General features: G+C 37.1%; 1 protein-coding gene across 1 annotated transcript in view; it reads right to left on the reverse strand.

Moving 5' to 3' along the window:
- Positions 1–7472: 7472 nt before the first annotated feature.
- Positions 7473–26565, reverse strand: part of LOC111871498 (WD repeat, SAM and U-box domain-containing protein 1) — a 41758-nt gene continuing 22665 nt past the window's right edge. The window contains exons 10-18 of the mRNA XM_023864658.2: positions 25723–25894; positions 24804–24949; positions 21920–22119; positions 19529–19770; positions 18395–18485; positions 14565–14659; positions 13950–14097; positions 11986–12141; positions 7473–9720 (exon numbers count right to left, since the gene is read on the reverse strand). Coding sequence (XP_023720426.1) covers positions 9560–9720; positions 11986–12141; positions 13950–14097; positions 14565–14659; positions 18395–18485; positions 19529–19770; positions 21920–22119; positions 24804–24949; positions 25723–25894 — 1411 coding nt within the window. The 3' untranslated portion in view covers positions 7473–9559. The remainder of the gene's footprint in view (positions 9721–11985; positions 12142–13949; positions 14098–14564; positions 14660–18394; positions 18486–19528; positions 19771–21919; positions 22120–24803; positions 24950–25722; positions 25895–26565) is intronic.

A 26565-nucleotide genomic window follows, 5' to 3' on the forward strand; every position in this document is an offset into this window, starting at 1 on the left:
GATCCACTCTCTGGTCACAGAACTGCTTCAACTCTTTCTTCCTTCAATGTATGACATCACAAATCATTATTGGTAATATAGGTGTTGCATTCAAAAAAGTTAAGTATAGTTTATAATTTATTCTGCAAGATGTGTGTAAAAAGATGTGTAATACAATGTGTGCACATAACAAGAACAAAATAAATGTACTCAAACATGCTAATATAAATATAGCAGGATTTGACTTGTTTGGATATCTTAAATATTTCATTTCTGACACAACCTTTGCATTTTTGGTGGGGGGGGGGGGGGGGCATGAATAAGATGACTGACTTAAGTCAGTCAGTTCCCTATCAAAACACAAACAAATCAAACCCTGATACAGAGGATGCTAGTCCTCTCGTGTAAGACACATTAGTTGCATTTTGGTAATAGGACGAAGGGAGTGGGAATATTACCTTTCTTGAGGTACATGACAGTTTTACAGATAGTATATACATGGACCTTGCAATAATATTCATCTGTTTCAACAGGTGATACTTGGAAGGTTACTCTTCTGTCTCACTTCAAAATTGACCACATGTTAGTGTATCAATCAATACATACAGTGAGTTCATTAAAGCCAGGCATTTGATTTCTTCCCGTATGTAAAGGCATTCTTACTTAAAATTGCATACAGCACAAAAATTGTAGGCTACATGGCAACTACAACAGCTTGCATTCAGGCTGTGACATTAAACTAATTGTATCCCAGAGTATAAGTTATAACCATTACAGCAGTTATGAACAAAGCTGTTTTTTATAATTTCACATTAAATTAATGTGTTGTTAAGTATTATTATCTTATAATTACTGAAGTAAACTCTAATATTTCATTATTACAAATAAAAACAAACTATATTCATAGTAGAAAACTGTAAATAATTTAAGTATATTATTTTTAGGGTAAAATGTGAATCCCTTGTAATATTTTTAAGTGACATAATGCATGACCCTCGAATCCTACTTAAAGTGATGACAAGGGTAAGATTAGGGAAAGTCCAGAATTGACAGGGTAGCACTATGGCCTCCACTCATGAACTGAACTCATTATTAGTACATAAAAGATTAACACCGCTGTTAACATCACACTGAAAGTAGTAATTAATTAATTAACCTTCATTGGTTGTCTGCTGCACTACTGCAATGTGCATGGTACAACTGGTTGATTGTTAATTTTTCGATAATGAAACCTCCAAGTTACAATCCAGCTGCCAGCCCTGTAGTTCCAGGGGGTTTCATATCCCCTGTTCACAGACAATAAAGGTTACATGAAGATTAGTCTTGATACTAGCAGTGTCATAATGTGAATTCCATAAGGACACAAAAATACAACTGGTAGTAAAACAGTTACATCAATGACGATAAACTGTAGAGTGACACATTCTTCTATCAGGTCTTATTTGTCAAAGAGGAAAAAGGAAATCTCTGTTCCCCTGGTCTATACAATCCAAGAAATGTTTCGGTTTTTCATAATTTCATGTTACGAATGTAGTTAAGCTTCACATTATATTTCACAAAAGAGACAGTTCAGAAACATAATTCACTTAAAGTTCAGAACCTGTTAGTTGTGTACTTAAATCTAAAATATGTACATGACAGCAATATCAGGTCAAGAAATTGTGACTCTCAGATACAAACTACACTAATTAACACAAAGCTCGATGTTTGATTAGAGGAAGTAACCATTCAAATATATGGGTAATTATTATGACAATATTGTTTACATATTTCTAATTCAGACTTTTAGAAGTTGAAGTGCAGGGACAGTAATAATATTTCAAGCCATTATTAATGTCAATATTAAGAAAATATTATAAGTAACAAAATGATTCCAAAATAGTCCGAACTCCTTCACTAATGACATTAACAAAGAGTTCATAAACATAATATGTTATACTCAAAGATATAAAGTCAAGGTTATTTTCTGTAAAACATACCTATGCATTTCTGATGCACCCTCAAGTATATCACTGTACTAATATTTCTGTGTTTTATTTATTAAAGACCTGGCAGTAGAGTGTATATAACAGAGGAATGCTTACAGTGCCTGCAAGAGTTTGTTTTATTCATACCAATCTTAATTAAATTTTACAAAAAAAAAAAAGGCTTATTGAAAAAAAAATACAATGCATTAAATTTTTCAATAATTGAAATAATCTGTTATGTGGTGTACAGCCAGGGAGCAAGGAAAATTAATGTATGTGCTTGTGTGAAGTAAAGCTATCAGATGATGAGAGTCAAGGTTTTCAAGATTGTAATCTCCTGGGTAATCACACCATGCAAGTGGTTACCAATGTTTTGCTTCAATCTTAAGGGCAGAAGTGAAGACGGACACAGGTAGTTCCTCAGTAACACTGATAACCACCCACTACTCAGCATCATAACACAAAAAATCACAACCCCAAAATGAAGTTCCCCATACAATTTTAAGTTTACAGGCATCACCCCTCCAACCTGACAAGTCATTATCTTTTATTTTTCAAACTGTACAAAGGCTATTTAAAAGTACATATTATCAGTATCCTGAAGGTTCCAATTTAATGCTGTTACTTCAAGACAGTGTAGCAGTGAGACAAACCACTGTAATTTTGAACACAAAAGGATCTAACATTTAAGAATTAATGTTATTATAATGACCTATAAGTTCACAAAAATGAGATATGAAAATCTTTATTATGATTGCCGATAGATTAAGAAAAACTAAGCTTTTGAAATTTCTATCACATACATTACAGCCTCATCTTATAATAAAATAACACTATTTATTTAATAACCGAAGTGAACGGAGTTCATGGAGGTAGGCCTAGGCCCACTAGGGCTGTAGTGCCAAGGGGGGGAAAACTTATTTAATAACTAGTAATGAAAACAGGTTTATAACTCTATATCTATCATAGTGAGCACCACATATTGTTGGAACATTATAAATGTTGTCTCATATCTGAAACAGTCCATGTTTAATTCCTTCTTTTTATTACTGTCCCTACATTTCCTATCAACAGTTTGCTCACATGGATATCATTTCTCTCACATCTGTTTAGTTAACAGGTTAGTTTTGTAAGATTAAAGCTATATTACAGTGTTAAGTCCTATGTCAATTACTTTTAAAACTTGTCATATAATTAAACTACATAACCGTAGCATTTACTTTACAATAATACAAAGAATTTGTTTTAACTTACACATGACACTTACTTTTTGAAGTCATAACAGTATCTCACACACTATTTATGGATAATTTATTTAATATATCTGCATTTTTTAAAGTAATAACACATGGTATTCATGTGCATGAAACTGAAGACACTGGTACCAGCTGACTTACATTTCAATAAGAAATATTCAACTCTTTAAAGTTTGCTGCAAGTGTGTAATACTTAGTTCATTCTCATCAGATAAATGCAACAAAATATTTTAAGATAAGTAAATTTGAAGATGGGCCAATGAAACCAGTAAAACTACACATGGTAGAATACAGTGGCCTAGAAAGTGGTTTTATAATTGTTTTACACGTTCCTAGGACATAAATATTTTGCACCCATTTGGGAAAGTAATATTTCATTCCTGAAAAGTTCACTGTATTAAGTGAAAGATTTAAAAGCACTATTTTGCATTTAAAGATGTATTTATATGTTTAAAAATGTATAAAACATATTTTCTGACATTACTTCATATGTACTACACAAGGCCACAATCGTTTAACACAAACATTTAAAGGGGTAGTAAACCCTCTTAATAAACAAATGCTGTTGAGATGTTCAGGTTATACTTAAAGCTTACCGTTCATCACTTCATTATTTTAATATGTGCAACAGGGGGCCTTTAGAATATTCAATTTTGGTCTCACCAAGATAATGATTTAAAGGTTTTTGTTTATATGTTATTTAACTATCCAGTTAATTGCAAATATGCTGCTATTTACTGTATAGTATAAAAATGAACAATCATTAAATGATACTTAATTTCACAAGATATTAGTCTGACAGTGTCCACTGTTAGAACCTTTCATAACATGGAAGTGCAAATACAACCATTTAATAAATGTTCCAAGAAATTATGTTATAATTTAAGCAAAAAATTAAATTTAACTATATTATCTCACACTGTTGCTTAAAATTTAACTAGAAATCATCTGTTTTAATGTCTCTAACACCTAATAGGTGAGAAGAACACTTAATAGTGTCTCTCCCCTTCCACAGATCAATTATACTTACATTAATTTAAATTATGTGCCAAGCTGTTATTAGATCTTTCCTGTTACAATGCTCACCATTCTTAGTGGTGTTATATGTCAGTAGGTCTATGAACTTGCCTGAATTAGTTACCAGTATTACCTAATTCCATAACTTCTTTACATTATTATGGTGTTCTACACAACCCATTTTGTTGCAAAAATGGATATGACAACCAGATATGAACAACTGATATGGGCGCTGGGGCATGAGGGTATTGCTGGAAACAAAATAGCAGACCAATTGGCCAAGATTGGAGCTGAACATCGGTTCACAGGACCTGAACCAGCCTGTGGCATCTCTATAGGAGTCGCCAGAAAGGCAATCAAGGACTGGACAAATATGAATGACATGAAATACTGGGGATCCTTCACTGGACTCAGGCAAGCAAAGGGACTCATATGAGGACCCTCTACTAAAAGAGCGAAGGAACTGTTGGAGTTAAGCAGGAACCAGCTACAATGGGTGGTAGGACTACTTACAGGACACTGTCACCTCAAAGGACACCTCTTCAAACTGGGACTAAGTACTCGTAACAGTCCAACTCATGAGAGGTGTCAAGAAGAAAATGAAACAGCCACACATATCCTGTGTGAATGTGAGGCCTTAGCTTATTTAAGATTACGTCACTTGGGTCAATATTTTATGGAACCAAGTGACTATTTCGACGTCCCCACGTACAAGATCCTGCACTTCATTTGAAGCGCAGGATTGTTGAAGGGGTAATCAGAAGCAGGGGCACAATAGATCACTGTGGTTGTGGTGCAAGGGCCAAGAAGGCTCACCCCTTATACATACATTCATTCATTCATTCATTCATAACCAGCCATGAATGCTGGATCTGTAGCAACAGGACATGCCACACTCAAAAGCCAGTATATGCAGGCATTATGCAAACCTTTCCTCTTAAACACCAAGAGTGGCAGTGTTTAATTCTAGCGTTACATGTCCATACAAACTTGTGATATTTTTTAAGTAACCAATATTTTGATAAAAGGACAGCCATAGCTTTCCTACCAATTCTTGAAACTGGTTGGAAGATTAACAGGAAAAGTCGCCTGATTTACCTCAGATTCATTCAAATTAAACTTATTTCTCAGATTTCAGTTCGTTTGTATATTAATAATAATAATGGGTCCACGGTTTATGCACTTCAAAATCTGTTTATTCTGTAAACAACTCCCAAATACTAGATTATAATTTATAGGAATGTACTGAACACTGAATTTGTTAATAAGTAATTGACAATATATTATCACAAACCATGTACTACAGAAAAACAAGTTCAACACAATTCAGTCCCAATAAAGACAAACCCAATATGTAGTGCACATAAAAGTGCATCACAAAAATGTTCTCCATATTAGATTTAGAACATAATACTGTTATTATCTACTGTGTTTTGTTTCTTACTTGAGAATTCTGTAGGAGGTAACACACAAACTGCATCCATGGATGACCTCTTCTACATCTGACAAAGCAAGCACAAATTCAAGCTTTTGTGCTTTGATATAGTTCATGATCAAGCCTTTACATAACCTGATCACGTACTACACGTGAACTAAAATTAAATCTTTTAAGAGAATCTTAACTACAACTGTGTCAGATCTTAGGCTCATAGCAACGGCTGAGAAGAACACTATCTTCTGGACTAGAGAGTAAGTCAAGGAAGCAGTGAGCACACAAACTCTATTTGCCGCTTGGTTCTTACTGGTTCATTGTTCAATTGAAAATAACATATGCCAGGCTAGTCTCCTACTGGCTACCAGGTGGGGAACTTTCCATGAGTTAATGCAATGTTTCTGTTCTTTATAGAAGAGAAACAGTCAATCAGATAATTAGTAAAAGTAACATGTAAGCACACAGTCACAAAATGTAAGCAGAGTATCATTATTAGGACAGTAACTGGCAGTGATAAGTGGTGTTAATAATTTTAATACTTCATTTCTCTAACTCTGGCTGACTGTGAAGAAGGTTATTCACTCTTTGCATCCAATGCCTTGCCTGAGTTTATATAAGGTCCATAAACCAAGAATGAAATATGAATCATTCACTTTATAGTAGTGCAAGAATTATAAATACTATAGCATTTAATCTTACAGTCACTGTATACACAATAGAAAATTGTGGCATGTAAACTTTCTTTGTCGGTCATGGTAGCTGAGTGATCTAAGGCATGAAACTGTCTTCACTCACTCGGAAGCCAGGATCGTGGGTTCGAATCCCACACAAGGCATGGATGTTTGGTATGTGTGTTTGTGTTGTCCTGTGTTTAGGTAGAAGCCTTGCAATGAACTGATCACTTGTTCAAGGTGTCCTGTCATCTGTAAAATAATCATGAAACTGAAAATCAGAGGCAAGGTCCAAGGGGGCTGTAGAGCAAGTTGGGGGGGGGACATTTCTTCAATCAATAAAAAAATATGTTTCTTATTAAAATGCAACAATCTTTGTGTTACCTTATTATGAAAACTGTATAAGCAACACAGGGGCATGTAAAAAGTTGTTGGAACCCCAATATACATTGTACAATTTTAAGTTCTGCTATTTTATAACAATTACTGCTATAAACACAATTAAAAAATGAAACAAAAGATAAACAGTGGAAGTTTACCTGTTGTGTTACTGACATTCAATATGAGCTAAACTTGTGCTCTGCACAGTACTGACTAGTGTACTAATTTTTGCCATATCCAAGTGAGAGCATTCAGAGATACAGACTCAGCTACTTTGTACTGCACTTCAAATACTCCATTCTGTTGATTTTGACATTGTACAATACTTTTTTATACAGCTCCATAATAAAAGTTTAGTGGAGTAAGGTCTGGACATCAAAGGGGCCAACGATCTGAATATCCTCTTCAGAAACATGAAAATGCTCATTTAGACTTCCATGAACAATAGTTTGGTAGTGACGCTGAGCTCAATTAACTTTAAAGACTGTGTTGCTAACTTCAGTTTGAAGTAGAATGTGTAGTTTCAAAATATCTGAAGACACAGCTGATGTTCTTACTTGGTTGTAGCAAGAACTGGAATCCTGATACAATGTGCACAGAGTAGTGAATGGAACTGCTCACCATGAACTGCACTAATAATAACACATGACTCCCATAGTTTCTCTTTAAAAGTTTCCTACATATTTATAGCACTAATTATAATAAAATACAAAACCATGAAGACAGTGCCATGAGTTTACTGTTCTGCAATACCACCATACTCTCTATGTTAGAGAAAACAATAATTCTATTTTGAGAAATTGAAATTGGTAGAAGATTTAAAGCAACATAAGAGACATATATGAATTCTCTATTTTAGCATCCTGTTGCAAATCTTTACTTAAACGTTTATGTATCCACAATCCATCAATAATGCAACATTTGTTTATTCACCATTTAACACTTAACACAACACGTTTCGGCCACAGATGGCCATATTTAGGTTTCTTACTGTATCCAAACTGTTACTCTGCTCTGATGTGCACTAAAACTGCGCGCTGCAGTCCACTTAAAAATAACATTAAAATTATTAATTAAAATCCATTAAAATTTTCTATTAAATCTTTTTTTCACTATTTTTGTAAAATCTTATTTCACCTCATGAGAGGTGTTTATGACTTATTAGAGCCCATAGGAACAAGAAAACAAAGGAGATAAAACTTGGCATTAGGTGAAGATAACATAGGCCAAATTTATGTAAAAGGATTGCAATATGTCTGTGTTAATTCTGGTGATGAAGCTTATCAGGTTATGTTATACGGACAACATAAAATTTGCTTCAACTGGCTTGAACAGTGTAGCAAGTAGATCTCATGGCATTTTCACCGTGAAGCTTCTTCAGTATGTCAAATGTGAACACAAAATTTGTTCGTTTTTGCATGTTTTCATTCTGTGATCTTGCTGGTGCTGAACGTGCCAAAGACACCCAAAATGTTGGTGAAAGACATTGTCTAATGACAATCAGATGTGCAGAGGCAAAAAATTGATTCCATCTAGAGATTCAGAACTAACGAGACTCTTTCAGAGGGCACTGAATGGAAAGGAATGTCTTGCTATGATAGTTAATGTGAACCCCACATCACTTTTGCATGGAGAAACTTTCAATGTCTTGATGTTTTCAGCCATAGCAAAACAGATAATTCTTCTGCCAACCACACATAAGAGATAAGACAAGAGACAGCCAATTTTCCCTATTTATTGATAGCAAAGCACACTGCCACATGGTGTTATCAACCATGAAGAGAAACAAGATTTTCCATCAAAAGTTTCTAGTCCTATCAGATGAAGAGTAATAAACTTTGGTATTTGGTACACGGTAGTTCAGAGCAATTATTTTCCCTCTCTTTTATTCATCTTTTCACTAGCTTATTAGACACAAATTAAAACATGCCCAAATATTGTTTTCATTAACATTAAGAACAAACACACTCATTTTTCATGGTCATAACGATGTAAAATTAATATAATAACATAAATTTTATGATCCCCTTTATAATGTGTTTGTAAACTAGTTATTCTGTGAGAGTTGAGGTTCTCTCAGCAGTAAGATTAAGATTAGAGTCTTATGAGATGTGAAATAGTGTACTTTGGTAGACAGGCGCCAATTTTTCAGAGGAACCTACCTACACTGTCTTCATGGTAGAAGTGTGACAGCTACCTACCACACTACATGGTGTTAATCCCATAAGACTGAAATCTATGTTATTACGCTGGTTACTGTTTAAACAATTTCACCAAAGTTGATAATGACCACTTCCATAACACATAAACTAGCAGAACTCTCCATCATACATAATGCTGAAATGCATTTGGAACTTTAACATTATATCTGAAAAATAATAACCAAGACTCTGGAATGGTATAAACTTTTAACATTCCAGAGTATTGGTTATTATAGTATATAGTATATATTATTATATAGTAACTGGACTCCCATTCCTGGTTAACCACATTAACTTAATAAAAGAGTTCACACAAAAATTTAGAATGTTAAAACTGTTTATTTTTCAAATATAACCAGCATTATAAAAACGCGCTTCCTGAAAACAACATTTACACTCCTGTCCAATAACAATAGATATGTTTGTATCAGTGTTGCAAACATAGTGGATTTGTGTAGTAATACAGACATGGTCTTAGCTAACTACTGTAAACAAACATGAAACACTTTTCCTTTTGAAAGACCTACAGTGTTTGGAAAATGGTTGGTACTCTTTTGTCTTATTCTAGTGATTTCCATAAAACCCCATTTTTCCCCAAACACTATATCATCATTCCTAGAACAAAGTGAGTACATGTTACACCTAAGAATTATGATCACAGAACGTTTTCTCCATATAAAAACTGGCAAATCCTTGTCTTCAAGTTGGTGTTTGAGTTGAGTTGAATGTCTGTAAGTTGTGCGTTGGTCATTGGACTTGAGAATTTCCCACTCAATAACCATTCGTTGATCGCTGCACGTTCATAAGTGAAGCCATCTGTAACAGAGTTCAAGGAGGTTATTAAAGATGCCAATATAAAGAAGAAAATAGGCAAATGCGGCCAAGGAATGACAATAAAAAGGTGCATTTCATTTACACATGATGCCTGCTGTGCAGGTACATAATATGCATTATCTATTGGGCAGTGAACAGCCAGATGGCCAGCCAATTGCAGATTAGTAACAGTTTCTGTTTTTTGTGAGGGTTGTTTTTAAAATGAGCAATACTCAAATAATGAAAATTGCTGTATCAGTCTGAGAAGAATATGTACTATACCTATCTATAACAAGCTTTTATCAATACATTTGTATTACAGAATGTAAGATAACAACAGTGTAGGTAAATATATATTTGGTATTCAAATTGATGGCGATAATCAATGACATGCAGGTACTAGTTACATGTGAGCTCAAAAAATGCATTTTCATTTTAATGTGAACTGCCTGCTGACCAATTGAGAGAGGTGAGGTGAAGGGAAAGTAGGTTATTGTGTGTGTGTGTGTGGAGGAGGGGGGGCTGTCGATGAGAAATGTGAGGCAAGAAAGCAAAATTATATTCAAATTATTAGTTATTTTATTGTAAAATTCCATCGATCCAGTCTGGGCTACAAATACGTCTGACAGATATAGAACCAGTCACAGACAAGAAACTAAAATACACATGCTATGAAAAAAGCATAGGTCAGACCAAACAATAAACCAATAAACCAAAATGTTTATCTTCTTACTTTAACATTAAACATAACAACATCTTAAATTTAATATTGTAAAAAATCATAATACCAAAAGGTAGATGATAACATATTTATGCCAAAATAAGTCACCTATGATACATAAAATCGTAAAATTTCATATTAAAATTAGTAATTATTATTAAAAAAATCATTGAGTGAATAAAAAGAATTCAATTGAAGGTAATTTTTTAGAGTATTTTTAAATTGATTCTTATCATCAGTCAATATTTTTATGCAAGGAGGTAAGCGATTAAATGCCTTTATACCCATATAATAAACACCATTTTTATAGACAGACAACCCTGGTTGTGAAGGGTAAAAATTATTTTTACCTCTGGTGTTGATATCATATAACTCTGAATTTGTTTTAAGAAAGGAAATATTATCAATTACAAAAATTAGTAATGAAAATATATACTGAGAATAAAACGGTAATATATCTAGTTTCTTAAACAACTCCCTACAGGAATCCCTATTTCTGGAATTTGTAATAATTCTATTGGCCTTTTTTTGTAGTTTAAATATATTGATACTATAAGGGGAATTGCCCCAGAAGATTGTACCATATGACATAACTGCATGAAAATAAGAAAAGTAAATCATCCTTAGTGATTCATGGGACACAAAGGGTCATAAAGATCTAATAGCATAACATGCTTTGCCTAATTTAACCATAAGTCCATCAACATGATGCTTCCATGACAAGGAGCTGTTGACAATAATACCTAAAAACCGAGTATTTGTATTGTTAATAATATATTTATTATTATAACTGATATCTAACTGAATTGTTTGGCTGTTAGTGGTTCTAAATTGTATATACTGAGTTTTGTTATAATTTAATGACAACAAAGCGATATTAAACCATTCATTCAACTGTCTGAAAGAGGAAATAATATCCTTCTTAAAATTTACTAAATTAGGATTACTAACAATGATGCTGGTATTATCAGCAAACATGACTGGCTTAGAGTTATAATTAACTACTTCAGGTAGGTCATTTATGTTATGCGATTTCACTCTCTGCAACATTTTTTGGAACACAATTATCGCATAAGTTGAGGAATATCTGTATTTGAGTTGGCTAAGGAAAATCCTGTATGATGAAAGATTATAAACACACACATAAATTTGAAATGAAGTATATTTTATATGTTAACACTTATAAACATGGTAACAGTGAAAAACTTAGGTTGTATCTGGTGAATTTAATGTACTCAGAATCTTTACCACTGCAAATTATCCATGGAATTGGGTGACTAAGTTTAATTATTAATAATGTATAGTTCCAGACAGCCTTACCAGAACAGGAGGGAGCATCATAAGTAATTCCCAGAACTGACTTTTAACTTATTTTTAATAAATTCTCAAAGTAATCCCCTAAGTGAAGTCTTGGATATGATAGTGGTCACAAGGCAAAGAGTCAAGTCAGGTGCTAGTCTCTGAGGACTGAGTAGCAGTCCACCTGCCTCTAGTTTCATGGCTTATGCAGTAGCAATACCATTCTCATGTACAGGTGTTGCTATTACCTGAGCAGACAACAGGATCATGCATGATCTCATGTGTGATAGGACATAGGAACTCATGTGGTATATCCATATCCAGAGGCACCTCAGGTATCCCATTATCTTCCTTCCGTAGCCAGTAAAGATGCAGGGTCAATCTCTCTCTCTCCTCACCATCATCTGCATTATAAACGTAATTATATTATTGCTATGCTACATCAACGTGCTCTGTTTATAATCTATAACAAATTTAGACTGCACATTACCAAAGTTGCAGAAAATGTTTTAACACTTTAAACATGAAATTCATATAAATAACATTTAAAATTTTGGTTTTTTCCTCACAGACAATAGGCAGTGACTCTACTACAAAGATGAAATAGTTAATGTTTTATATAGAAATGAGCAGTTCATCATTAGAGAAAAAAACACAAACACACACTACAGAAAAATGCAGACTTTAAGCACAGGGTACATAAAGTAAATAGTGTGCTTCAAAAGGTGAAAGTACAGTGGAACCTCCAATTTAATGTTCCTCAATTTATTATTTGATCTCAATAATACCAAATCAAAGATCTCAGTGTTAAATTTCCTGCACTTCAGATTTTCATCAATTTTGTGTCCAGATCCGAAGATCCCCAAGGATACTTTGGAAGTTTCACTGTTGAAGGTAGTTTTCACAAATGATTCCAATTTAACATTTCATCGATTTAACTCTTTTCTTAATTTAAAATTCAACTTCAGTGACCTCCACTTAATGATCACAGTGCAAGATTTCCTAAGTTAAGTTTTTAAGCTTATGAGTGTTCAAATTCGCTGCTCCTCAAAGAAATCTTACACATGGATTTTTGGTAAAGAGCAAGATGAACACTAAGAGAACACCAACACTATCAACTGCGACCAATTTTATTTAATTACATGAAAACCTTCACATTTTTTTGTCTTAGGAGATGATCATCTGAAGGTGCTCAATAAGTAAGGAAGTGCATTACAGTTACAGAAGTCAACAGTTCACCAATTTTACCACAGTGGAGTTAACACAATACCAGGCTGGCTTCCCACAGAGGCGGCCCGGGTTCGATCCCGGTCTGGTCAAGTGGGATCTGTGGTGGACAAAGTGGTGCTGGGGCAGGTTTTATCCGAGTACTTCAGTTTCCCCTGCCAATCTTCATTCCATCAAATTCTCCATCATCATAATCACCCAGGGCAGGCTACAATAGGCCAATCAGTGTCTGCCGTGCCGAGTGGGCCCAGTTGGACTCCACCTCCCACTAACACAATACCATAAATGCCATAACCAATCACTACACACTACATAAAGACCAAGGATATTATATCACTATCCAGAGAATTAACAACCGAAGACTCCACACACATATTCCAAGATTAATATATTTGTATATGTAAGATAATTAAAAAATCTTTTAAAACATTTTCAATATATTAACAGCTTTCATTTTTACGGTAATGAATTCACAGAAGGAAGACTTGGTGAACAACTGACATTTGTAACTGTACAGCACTTCCTTGTGTACAGAGTACCTTCTAATGAAAGACCAAAATATGTAAAGGTTTTTATGTAATTAAATCAAATTGGTCATGGGATTCGATGATGGTGTTGTTTGCTTAATATCAAATAGTGTGATGGACCAGATTCCTTCTATTAAAATATGAAAAACACCACTCACAAAGATCGTCAGTCAAAGAAAAGAATTATGAAATGACTCAAAATGTGTCCCCCAGTGCAGCATTTTGCAGCTTCAAATTGCAGGCAGTGTGTATATAATGCAGACACATCTGATCAATATTAAACACTAGTCAGACATTAGCAACAGTAGTGTACTACAAGACTGAATTCTACTGTTAATACTTAAAGGAGCAGCATAAGCCTCAACAGAACAAATAAAACAAAATGGGTGTCAAGCCCTCCTTGACATTAGATTCAAAAGGGTTAAGGTGATTCAAATTGAATGAAGTATTGTACTGACCTATCTGCAGCATATCAAGGATCTCATCAAAGGTCAGGGTAATAAGCCATCCTCCGTTGAGGTTAGTCTCTCTAACACGTTCTGCAGCATGTACCATTCCTAGGCCTTTTAACCAGCATTTCACATCCTCTGCATTCCAGTTCAGCAGCTGGGAATACATTCTTAGCTTAAATACAATCCATTACCTGCCCGAAAAGCTGTTTATGTTTCTTTACTTTTGCACCTGCCTAAGATTTAGGCCAAAGTAATCATTTTGTTATGTCTGATATGGTTTGATGAAAATGATGTGATTAAAATAATTAGTTTCTGTGTATATATATATGTTCACTTGTTTCAGATTGTGCATTGACATTTGAGTTTAGCGAAAGTGTTACTTTGCTTTACTTCGGTTGTAGTGATGTAATGCTAGTAAAACTCAGAAATCTTGTGCAGGCCCTAGCCGCAGAAGACCTTGACTTCTGACAGCTGTGTGCCGCATGTCAGTCTATTCTAACAACTGTACTACATTAGAAGCAGGTCACAAAATGCTGAAACATTAAATGACATGCCAGAGATAATGAAACCAATAGTTTTCTGTTATTGGGATATACAGGACAGAGGTTTCATTGTACCTACCGGTTTGCTATGGCTCCGAAGACTGGTGGCTGCAATAGCTTGGAATACCAACTGTTGTGGCAACTCCCATACCAGTAGTGTCCCATCTAAGGAACCTGTTCATAGGAATGACAGCCCACAACTTATTTAAGTTACTTCATGAAAATTGTGCATGCATGCATACAAATATCATCTTGTGTCAAAGTTCCTGTACATCATTCTCAGGACAACACTTCCCATTTTTATCTAAAATATTTACATATACTGTTAACATGATTGGGCTTTAAGGAAAGCTAATTTCAATTGTAACGTACAGTCCAATCATCTAACAGTTACCCAGAAATTATGTAAGCTCATACTGTGGTATGAGCTTGGTCTGTCAAGTCTGCTACCAGTGCAGATTTATGCAGGTTGAGTCAAAGCCAGGATCAGCCATCTCTCCTGGCTGAGAGACCACACAGGTTGCCAACAGCTCTTAGATGATCTCACTGTATAATCCATTTCAGGTAGGAACTGTGTAATACTGAAATTATGACTACATTTTCACTTTCACAGTTGTGAATGTGACATTATTAATTTTAAGTAAAAGGTAAAAAAAAAGTTGTCCCTCTGCTTAACTATTTAAGCATTACTCCATGAAGATGTATGGGGGAGTGGATGTATAGACCCACATTCTCTTGACCTTGGCACTAGTTGGAGGTGAGTGGTCAGCTCCAACCGCTTTACCCCCCAGAAAGAGCCCCTGGTACCCATTGTATAGGAAGTCGGGTGGATGCCAGAGCTGGTCTGGACTACGTGTAGAAGAGAAAATTCCTACACTACCGGGACTTGAACTCCCATCCTCTTGGTTGTCCAGCCTGTAGCCAGTCGCTATACCGACTAAGCTATCGTGATTCACCCTAGCTTGGAACACGTTATTGAACAATTCACTGCAAGGGCCTTTGAAACTTGAGTTAGTCTTTATATGTGCTGTGTTAACATGTATGGTAGATTGTCATTCATGTTCTGCATAAACGTTAAGCTTCTTCATGTCATGTTTCCATTTTGAAATTATGGAATTGCTACAATTGCTCTCTTCTCTATAAAATTTCCTATTATGTTGTAACGTGTTTTGTTACTGAATACGCCGTAGAGATCGTTAATTGGTTTATTTAACAATCTACAAATATCGGCTACAATTAATGATAACAATGCTACGGGTTTCTACACTTTACAAACCCTACAATAAAATCTCTTAACACTATCTTCAAGAGTCTTCACGCATTAATAGCACGGGAGCTATACAAGTCTCGCTGAATTACACACTCCAAATATAAACGGTTATCACGATCTATCACTGATTCTCGCACACGCATCTGTAGCTCGTAACTTGCGAACTGAGAACTCGTTGATAACACACTGACTCTCGCTTGCTGCTCAGCCGGCTTTTATTCCGTTCGCTGTTGCTAGGGTCGCTCGCCACGTCACAGTAGGAAGTGGTGCCGCGTCACCATGTTTGCGTATAGCCTAGCAACGCTGTTACCTCGCGCCGTCTTATGACACCGCGCGTTGCGCGTTACATCACCGCGGAGGGGAGGGGAAGGGAGGGAGCGCTACGTTACCGCCACGTGCCGCTGGGGAGGTAGGGGTCCTCCGTTGCGCAACATGTCACAATGTTTCTAAGGGCTTTTATAACACAAATTAGCCCATGTCCAATTTTCACATACAATGTGACACATTTTATTAAAAAAATACTGAAAATAAGAGAAATGATTGTACTAAACAAAGTATACAATTAAAAAATACTTTAAATAACTGCAAAATACTACATAAAGACTAAATCAAACAGAACAATAATATAACACTGAATTACATTCCATGGATCCAAAGTTAGTCAGAATGACTGCAGGATGTGGAATATGTCATATAAATACAAAACATATGTACAAACCCAATGGAGTTCTCACACAAGAGAAACCAAGAATACACAGTGACTACACACAAGGCTATTTAAAGATACATAAGTTATTTTCTAGACACTAGGTATTCATCAACAGAGTAGAATGAATGTGTATTTAAGTATCATTTGAGTGCTATTTTAAATCCTGCCTTTTCATTCATAAGACCTTTGAAATCAGATGGCAGGTTATTAAAAAATGTTGATCCCAGCATAATATGTTTTCTGAAAGCATGAGAGGTTAGCAATTGGTTTATGAAGACAGTATTTGTGTCTTGTGTTAACACTGTGTACATCCGCATTCATCTGAAAATGTTCGTCATTTGTAATGAAGTTTATTAACATATATATACAGTAGAACTTGGTTATAACGTCATCAAAGGGACCTAAAAATAGTGTCGTTATAAACGAATGTCGTTGTAACCGAAATGGGCACTTCCACAGTAGCCTTATGTTAGTCACGTAAAAATCTACCAAAACCGAGTTAAAATGTTGCATTTTTTAGTGAAATACGTAGTTAAGTACAGACTAACGTAACATTAACGTGGAATTGCCCAAATGTGTAATATCAAAGACATATTACAGCGCTTTTCACTGACAATACACACAATATTTCACGAATCACTTTAACTTTCTCTTCAATGCTTAAAACTTTCCTTTTCATTGCCATGTTTTCGCTACTGCACTTCTCTGGGTTTAGGCAGGAACACTATAAGGTAAGTAGACAATGTGAGGTCCTGTTAGACGAGATTATAGGAAAGGAATGCAGTTAACAACCTGCCGCGTCCTCTTGCACTATTCACGCAGTCCCACCCCACACCCTTGTTTTCGCATAAAACCCACGCTCCTCTTGCAGCCCGCGGTCGTATTCTTCCAGGACAGTCACATCAGCAAGTAGAGAAAGTGAGGGTGGGCAGACACATCGAACTTTCCCACGATATCAGAGAAATTCAGGAATGAAAATGACGTTACATACGAGGTTGATGCATTTGTGCATGTCGTACTAAGCAAGGTATAAAAACAGTTGCTTTATGAGGAATTAGTTCGTACCATTGAATATTTGACGCAATAGACAAGGTGTCGCAGAAACCGATGTTGCTATAACCAAGTTTTACTGTATATATATTCACAAGGAAAAAATAAGATCTGTAGTCCCTTGAAAAGATCTCTACAGGAATTACGGGATTTGACACCCATCATGATTCTACTAATTTTCTTTTGCAATGTAAATACCTTTTTACTGTCAGATGAATTACCCCAGAAAATTATTCCATACTTCATTAAGGAGTGAAAGTAAGCAAAACAGATTGATTTGAGAGTGTCAATGTTACTAATATGTTAACATGAATCTAACTGCATAACATGCTCTACTTAGCTTTGGAATCAACTGATTGATATGGTTTTTCCAGTTTAAATGATTACCAATTTGCAAGTCAAGGAATTTTGTGTTTACTCCCTCTTCTATATATTTATCATTATATCCTATGTTTAATTGATACTGTGGTGAGTGTCTTGTTATAAATTTTATTACATTTGTCTTTTTCTAGGTTCAGGGACAGTAACTGTAATTAACAAGATGTCAAAAGTAGTGGAGGCGGAGGCGGTGGCAGTGGTGGTAATGGTAGTAGTTACATTATTATTATTTCTGATTGTTAGTGTAACAGCTCCTAATGCCCATCTATACTACCAATGGTAAAACCGGTCAATTCCTACCAACCTTGGTCTAAAATGCTTCACACACCCTGAAAACTTCATACATTCCCCTGAAGGAACACCCCTCAGATTAAGAACCACGAGAATATTGTCAGATTGCCTTTAAGGTCCTTGCTATATTGTATTATAAGTGGGTAATTACATTATGTAAAAATGACTAGGCATTATGGACACACATTAGTTTTGCTTTCAATTGAAATACCTGTGGCAAGAAGGGATGAATCACCAGAAAAGGCACAAGTTGTCACCATGCTATCATCACTCTCCAACACATGGACACATTCACCAGAATACTGCATGGGAAATAAAAAGCGTAATTATTAACAATAATCTATATATACTAAAATCTCCATAAACAAAACTTGTGGCTTCAAAATTTTGAATTTTGTTCCATGACAATCAGGGGAAGAGACCACTAAGGGGACTCAAGTATAAATGAAAGGATGAAACAATGTGATTTGTCTTACTGTATCTCACAACTGTCAAGATGACCAAGCAGAAAAGCCTCATGGCAAATATAGATTGTGGTGGTTCCAACATTTCAGGGGAACTTAATGCCTCCATCTTCATGATTCAGGGTAAAAGTATTCTACCCTGAAGATGGAGGCAGCAGATTCCTTCAAAACATTCATAACCACCGACCAAACTACACAGTGTCATCACCCCAGAAAATATCAATCTACCCATAAACTAAACTGAGTTTTGCGATGATGATGATAAACTCTGACATTTAATAACAATCAGTAATTTCTTGACAAGTTATACAACTGAAGGCAGATAAGATACCATAGGTTTCTACAGTAGATTTTCCACGGTTTTCTTCAGTCCCTCCAGGCAAATAACCTGTTACTTTCATTGGGTCTCGATGGCTTCCTTTCAAATCCTTTCCAATTCATTATTTCCCAGTCATCTTGCATTCAATGCTACACAGTTTAGGACACTGACAGTGTAATAAAATAAACTACTCATCACTATGTGAGACTTAAGTTTCCCTGGGCAATGTCCTCTGGGATGTAACACTAGGTAGTCCAATAGACTGTTACTGACAATCCAGAGGAATGCCCTGCCTCCATTTTCAGGGCAATGGAAGCAGAACATTTCTCAGAAATATCAACAACAGCCTATCAGACAGATTAATGGCAACATACGTGTATTTTCATTTGTAATACTGTATGTGAGAAGTCTGTGTGTTTGTAGTCCTTTGAAAGTCAAGATGCTGACAGAAGCATCCGAGGAAGCTACTGAAACATCAATCACAGAACCTGGTCCTGAAGAATTCAAATCATTCCCCATTTTGCACAAAAAGCATATGATGTAACTGGTCACTTAAACTTACCACATTCCACAGTCTGATCGTCTTGTCAGTTGCTGTGGATGCCAGGATCTCTCCAGTGATTGGGGTAAAACGAACACACATCACGTTGCCACCATGGCCAGTCAACTGACGCCGCAACACACAATCTACTGCAAATTCCTTGTCCGTTGGAAATGCTAATATGTACCACAGCTTCACAAGTGAGTCATTACCACAAGTTGCCAGCAGGTAACGGTATCGCTTACTGTTGCTCTGCTTTGATGCTGCAATGATGCAAGAAAGTTATGTCATGTGAAATACTGCTTACAGTGCAACACCTCCTCTGAATATCAAATGCAGAACTAGACATTCAAAGGTTTTTTTTTTGGGGGGGGGGGGTTCTTTGCCCTCATAGGTGAATGCCAAAGGGTACACTGACATTAGACACACGTGTTTCTTCTCCCAATCACACATCTACAGTGAAACACAAACTTAATGATCCTCAGTTCAAAGTTTTCCTTAATTCAACATTTATTAAACAATGGTAAGGTAAAGTTGTCCCTGTGCTCAACTAACTAAGCACTATGCCATGAAGGCGTATGGGGGAGTGGGTGTATAGATTCATATTTTCTTGACCTTGGCACTAGTTGGAGGTAGGTGGTCAGCTTCATGCCCCAGCCACTTTACCCCTGGGGGAAGAGTCCCCGGTACCCATTCGATAGGAGGTTGGGTGGACCCTAGAGGTGGTCTGGATGACGTGGAGAAGAGAAAATTCTTGACCCTACTGGCACTCGAAATCTGACCCCTTGGTCATCCAGCCCGTAGCCAATTGCTACACCGATTACACCATCTCAGCTTTTCAATAAATGATGGCAAGTAAAAAAATGCAATGTTAAAATTATCTCAGTTTAAAACATTCCTCAGTTTCATGTTTACATTCAGTGGTTGAAAAGAAACCTTAAATATGGGTATCGCTTAGATTCTGAAGTGTTCTGATGATGGTGAATAACATTCAGGATTACTGGGTTTTGGTCTTTGGTTCCTCATGAGGTCATTGGATTTCTTTATTTACCTAATCCTTCCAGCCACATGATTGCCCTGGGGTCAACTCAAGACTCTCACAGAAATGAGTACCAGGAATCTTCCTGGGGGTAAAGGGCAACTGGCATGTAAGGCTGACAACGTCACTGCCATCTGTGAGCCAAATGTCTACAAAATGTGGGAATGTCAATGTCTCACAACCCTATGGGCCTTCACAGCCTGTTAAATGGACAGCTTTACCTTTTTTTCTGCCTGCTTCCTTCAAAATCCTTTTGAAATCATCAGTCATCCTACCATTCAGTACTGTGTAGTCTAGGCACTCACAGCATCATAAAATAACTCACTAAATGACGGATGTTTCCATTTCATTGAAAATTAAGAATACAGTCTTAGGAGGGAGGTAATTTGGTAGGTACGGAAACAAATCCAGTTTCCAAAACGTTATGTTCTTTATGCTACAGGACGATGGGCAAAGTCCAAAACCCATGACCTTCCAGTTCATAGCATAGTGCCTCAACCAACTATGCTACTGTGTACCCCAGAAAGAAGCAGTCATAGCGTAATCCAGATACTATCCTAGCATTTGTCTAGTACGACTGAGGAAAATTATGAAGAACTTCAATCAAGAAAGCCAGTGTCCCAGTCAAAACTGGAACCAAGTATCTCCTACATATAAGAATAGCATTACTGCTATACCAATTCTTCACTGAGGACCTCAAATTTAATAATTTATTGTAACGTGTTTCGTTACTGAAGACGCCGTAGAGATGGTTAATTGGTTTATTTAACAATCTTCAAATAACGGCTACAATTAATTATCACAATATTACGGGTTTCCACACTTTACAAACCCTACAACAAAATCTCTTAACACTCTCTTCAAGAGTCTTCACGTACTAATAATGCGGGAGCTATACAAGTCTCCCTGAATTACACTCTCCAGATATGACTGGTTATCACTGGTTATCGCACACGCGGCTGTAGCTCGTAACTTGCGAACTGAGAAGTCGTTGATAACGCACTCGGCGACTGTCACAGTACAACTGACTGTGAATAGCCTTCGCTGCTCCTTATGTAGCCTCGATCGGACAATACGGCCACGTAATAGGCACCCTTGTTGCCTGGCGCTGTGTTGCTAGCAACGCAAGCAGTAGTAACCGCTGTTACTACCGTAACAATCCGGTTGCGTCACCGTTACGTTACCCTGCGGAGGAGGGGGAGGGGANGGGAGCGCTGACTCACCCGCCGCGTCACTGCTGGTGGGGGGGGTTCTCCTTTGCGCAACATGTCACATTATATTCCGTATACCTAAGACAATGACACAGTCCAACATAACTGCAGTATGTCCATAAACCTTGGTTATGTTTCTGAATGCGAGTGGTGAAGTGTTACCTGCTATGCCCTCTGTGGGAGAAAAGTCACAGCTTTGCACTCCAAGGTCATGAGCATCTTCCTGTGTCAGAAGGCACTGTTCGGAGCACGGGGCTACACACCACAGCTTCATGTGGCCATCAGAACAAGCTGTAATCAGGTACTGGCTATCAGGTGTGAATGCTGTAGCGGCTATGGCATCATTGTGTCCTTCCACAACCCTGAAATAAGCATTACCAGACTATATATATGTGCACTGCACCAAATGCATTCTTTGCAAATTTATATACAACTCACATGTACTTTTCATTTGTTGCAGTTACAAGGGCAGTAATGTAAAGCAAGTCACACTGTAGATATTTTGCATACAATTAAAAATTACTCTTCCTTATACTTCATCAAATATTTTCTATATGGAGAAAAGTTTCAAGTAAAAACTGTGGACTTTATGAGACGTACACTTATATTATTTACAATTTATACAGAATAAACGATTTTAATTTGATTTTATCTTCCACAATGTAGAGATAAAGTGTGTGGGTCATTTCATAAATAATGCACAGGTTGACAAAACTGCGGATTACATGACGCAACAACAGTGAGCCTCATGTCAGTTACAGTTCAGAGCTTGAGAAAGAAGCGCATTATTTTGTTTCATTTATAGTGTACTCTGTTCTTAAATAATGTGAGATAGAAATGGAGCCTGCATGGTTCTCAGGTATTGTGACTGTTGAATATCAAAGGTCGTACATTAAGATCAAAACTTTACGTGGAAAAAACCCGACAGAAATCCACAGCTGAAATCACAGTCCAACAAGTGGAGAGGTCCATCTTCCACACGACCAAAAAAATTTCGACGATCTCAATCAAAGGTCAAACAAATGATGATCTTTGCTTACGATCACCACGGAATCATCATGACAGACAGAGTTCCGTGTGGGAAAAGTATCACAGCAGTTTATTATCTTGACTTTATGCAAAATCTGCGCAGAAAAATGCACAAAAACCGACCTCAGTTGTTCGAGGCTGGGCCTATCATTCTCCATGACAATGCTCGCCCGCACATCGGGAATGTCGTAACAGAAAAGCTGAGGCAATACGGTTGGGAGGTGTTGCCTCATGCTCCCTACAGCCTGGACATGAGTCCACAAGACTTCAACTTATTCCCAAAGTTGAAACAACCTATGCGAGGCAGTACCCAAGCCATTCGACAGATAAACAAAGATGTTGTCCTGGATGGAATAGTAAAGCTTCCCACATGTTGGGTCTCGGTCATTGAGAAGCAGGGGGACTATATTGAAGGACTGTAAAGAGATATTAAAAAAAAATAAACATGGACGTAAACAAAAAACTGTGTGCATTATTTCTTAAATGACCTACGTATAATACATATATTCCATGGATATCTCAACGAGATGGAGGTTGGAATTATATTAATAAATCGCAATAAATAATTTTCATGTTAATATTTTCAGCATTTAATTGAGAAGAATAAGATGAGTGTGGAAGGTAGCACACAATGGAGAAATGACAAATGCAAGAACATTTCTGTCTGAAAGTCCTTAAAGGAAGAGGCAATTCAGAATATCTAGGTATATATGGGAGGATAACATGGAAAATAATCTTTATAAAACAGAGAGCAAAAATGTGGCCTTAATTTATGTGGATCAAGGCTGAATCCAATGGTGAGCTCTTATGAACAGAGGAAAAGCATTTGGGTTTTGTGAAAGGTGGGAAGTTCAACTAAAATCATGAAAATATTAACTTGTCATGAAGGACTCTGTTCCCACAACATTAGTCCTTTTCAGTATTTATGTACTTCCAGAATAGTGAAGTCTATTTCCTAGGCAACGGCTAGCTAAAAACATTCCCGCGGAGACAGATTCTTGGTAAACCACCCACTGCTGGGTGACACAAACATACTAGAATGAACGGTGTTTTGTGTGGGTCCACCCTGAGGATATATAACAAGGATCTCATGCAGATTTTCAAGTCGTAGGGACAAAAAGGTAACCCAGTGCCTGGGGGTTATAACTGGACCACCCCTGTTCCTGGGGGATATAAATATGGGGATCTGGCCCTACATGTTGCGGGAGTCTTGAATCTGAGAGAGTTAAATATGGTCATCAGTCCCGTAAGACTGGAACCTGAAAATGACTGTGCTGGCGAGGGTCAGCAGCAATTGTAAATGACAGACCCACCCTCTTGTCATAGAGGATGTTACGTAAGGACTATAACCGAAAGTGTAAGTAAAAAAAAAAAGTAAAGCTATCCCTGTAACAGGCCGTGAAGGCCCCTAGGGTTGTGAGACGTTGAGAGTCTCACATTATCTAGACAATCGGGTCAAAGATGGCAGTCAGGTTGTCAGCCTTATGTGCCGGCCGCGCTTTACTCCCAGGAAAATTATTTAATTAATTCCTGGTACTAATTTCTGTTAGAGGCTGAGTCGACCCCAGGGCCATAGTGTGGCTGGAAGGATTAGGTCAACTGAAAATAATCCAACGACCTCATCAGGACTTGAACCCGTGACCTTCCGGCTTGTAGCATAGTGTCTCAACCAACTACGCTACCGCGCGCCCCTATAACCACAACTGTTCAGTTTAAAAAAAATACTGGTCCTGGGTCTCAAGGGGCTTGGCGCCAAGATGAACTGAATGGTGGTCAACCACCAGTCATAAAGTAACTCTGACTCTAGAAATAGAACTGAGCTGAGTATCAGAGTTCACAGTTGCAACTGGAGAACTGAGTCAAGTCTTCATGGTTGGCAAGCTGGCAGAATAATGACAAGAAAGGAATTAGGTGGTTCAAAGAAGACTTCATGTGTGAGACGGGTATAACTGCAGTGTTGAAATCTAGTTTCAAACAAGGAAGTTTGTTACTTGGTTCAAACAGCTCTGTTACACACATGTGTTGTTCCATAATGTTGGTGCTCCAAACAAATGCCTTTTCATCATCTCCTGCTGTTACCAACAGATGACCATCAGGGGAGAAGCGGCAAGTTCGAACACCAGAGCCACTAACTTGGAAGCTTGGTCGTCCTCGTCTACCACTCTGCAAAAAGGTTCAAATGTCTCTTAAGATTAGTTCTATCTACTGGGCTATAATACTAACAAGCTATAAAGTTTATTATTCCAAGGACATACAACTCTTAAAAAACATGAACTTTTATGCAAATCTTACACTACAGAAATGTTTTCGAACAATACCTAGCAACAATAGTTTCCAGTATAAGGTGCATTTGACAGGTACCTTGCTTCTACAACCATCACTGTCTTTTTTAAGGTAAAGTTGTCCCTGTGCCTAAGTAATTAAGCACTATGCCATGAAGGCATACGGGGGACTGGAGGTATAGATCCACATTTTCTTCACCTTGGCACTAGTTGGAGGTGTGTTCAGCTTCAAGCCCTTGCTGCTTTACCCCCCTCCCACGGGGAAGCAGACCCTCGTACCAAATGGATAGGAGGCTGTGTGCCTCAGAGCCCCTCTGGATGACATGAAGAAAATGTTTTACGCTACCAGGACTCAAACTCTGACCACTTGGTCGTCCAGCCTGTAGCCAGTGACTATACTGACTATGCTATCCTGTTACTATCACCCTTACCAGAAAGAATTACAATCACTTCTCGCAACTGTTAATTACAAATGCTTCAATACTGTCATAACATTAAAATCCAAAGTAGTGATACTTAAACCTAAACACAGGGGGAAAAAATTCTACTGTCCTTTCTAAGATGGGTTGATGAATCTCGAACATACGAAACGTTTCTGATAAATTTATGAGTTGTCCCTATGTTCAGCACCATATGATGATATGTAATACATACCTCAGCATCCCAAAGAATTGTGGATCCATCAAGAGAACAAGATGCCAGTAGCTCTCCATTTGGAGAGAATTCTACCTGGTTAACACCATAACGATGACCTTCCATTGGGGAACTTTCTGATTCTTCAAAACGACCCTCTTCATTACGAACCCATAAACGGACCATCTTATCCCTAAAAATGAGACGTGCAATGTAAATAAGGCATAATGCAGACTACACTCACACTTATGGACCTACTAAATCTAATGCTCTTCTGTGCAATTTCAAGTTCAGCAAATTTCTAATATGCAGGTTCATGGCTATGTGCTTCATGGAGACTGGTGCACCACCAGCTGAGAAGGCATACAAATTCTCCTGATAAATCAGTATGCCTGATGGCTGATAACTTTTGGAATGAAGGGAAGTTATAAACTTTGTGGGCCACTTGATGGCATTATGTTCCACAGCAGGCAGTCTGGTTCATGTGTGCGAATATGTTTATGTTTGTCAGCAGTGGGTGGCAATTATCAGCTCCATTTGACGTTTGTTCTCAGTTACAATTAATGAGAAGTGTGTTCCATCATGGTGCAGCATACGTTAGAGCAATGTGTATTTCTGTATGACACCTATGTGAAATACGTATCTGACAGAGAGTCGGCAAAAATTTTGACATACAGGGTGTCCCAGGAGGAATGTGCCAAACTTCGGGAGGGTGTTCCTTATGTTAAAGTATGCCGATATAACCCAAAACACCTATGTCCAAAGTTGAACGGTTACGGAGATAATGGCCAGAGAAGTGTCAAACTTTGACCGGGGTTACACACTTGTTGATTACAAAATAGATATTAAAACTGGCAGGAATAT

Source organism: Cryptotermes secundus, unplaced genomic scaffold (genome assembly GCF_002891405.2).
Source record: "Cryptotermes secundus unplaced genomic scaffold, Csec_1.0 scaffold585, whole genome shotgun sequence".
Lineage (NCBI taxonomy): Eukaryota > Metazoa > Arthropoda > Insecta > Blattodea > Kalotermitidae > Cryptotermes > Cryptotermes secundus.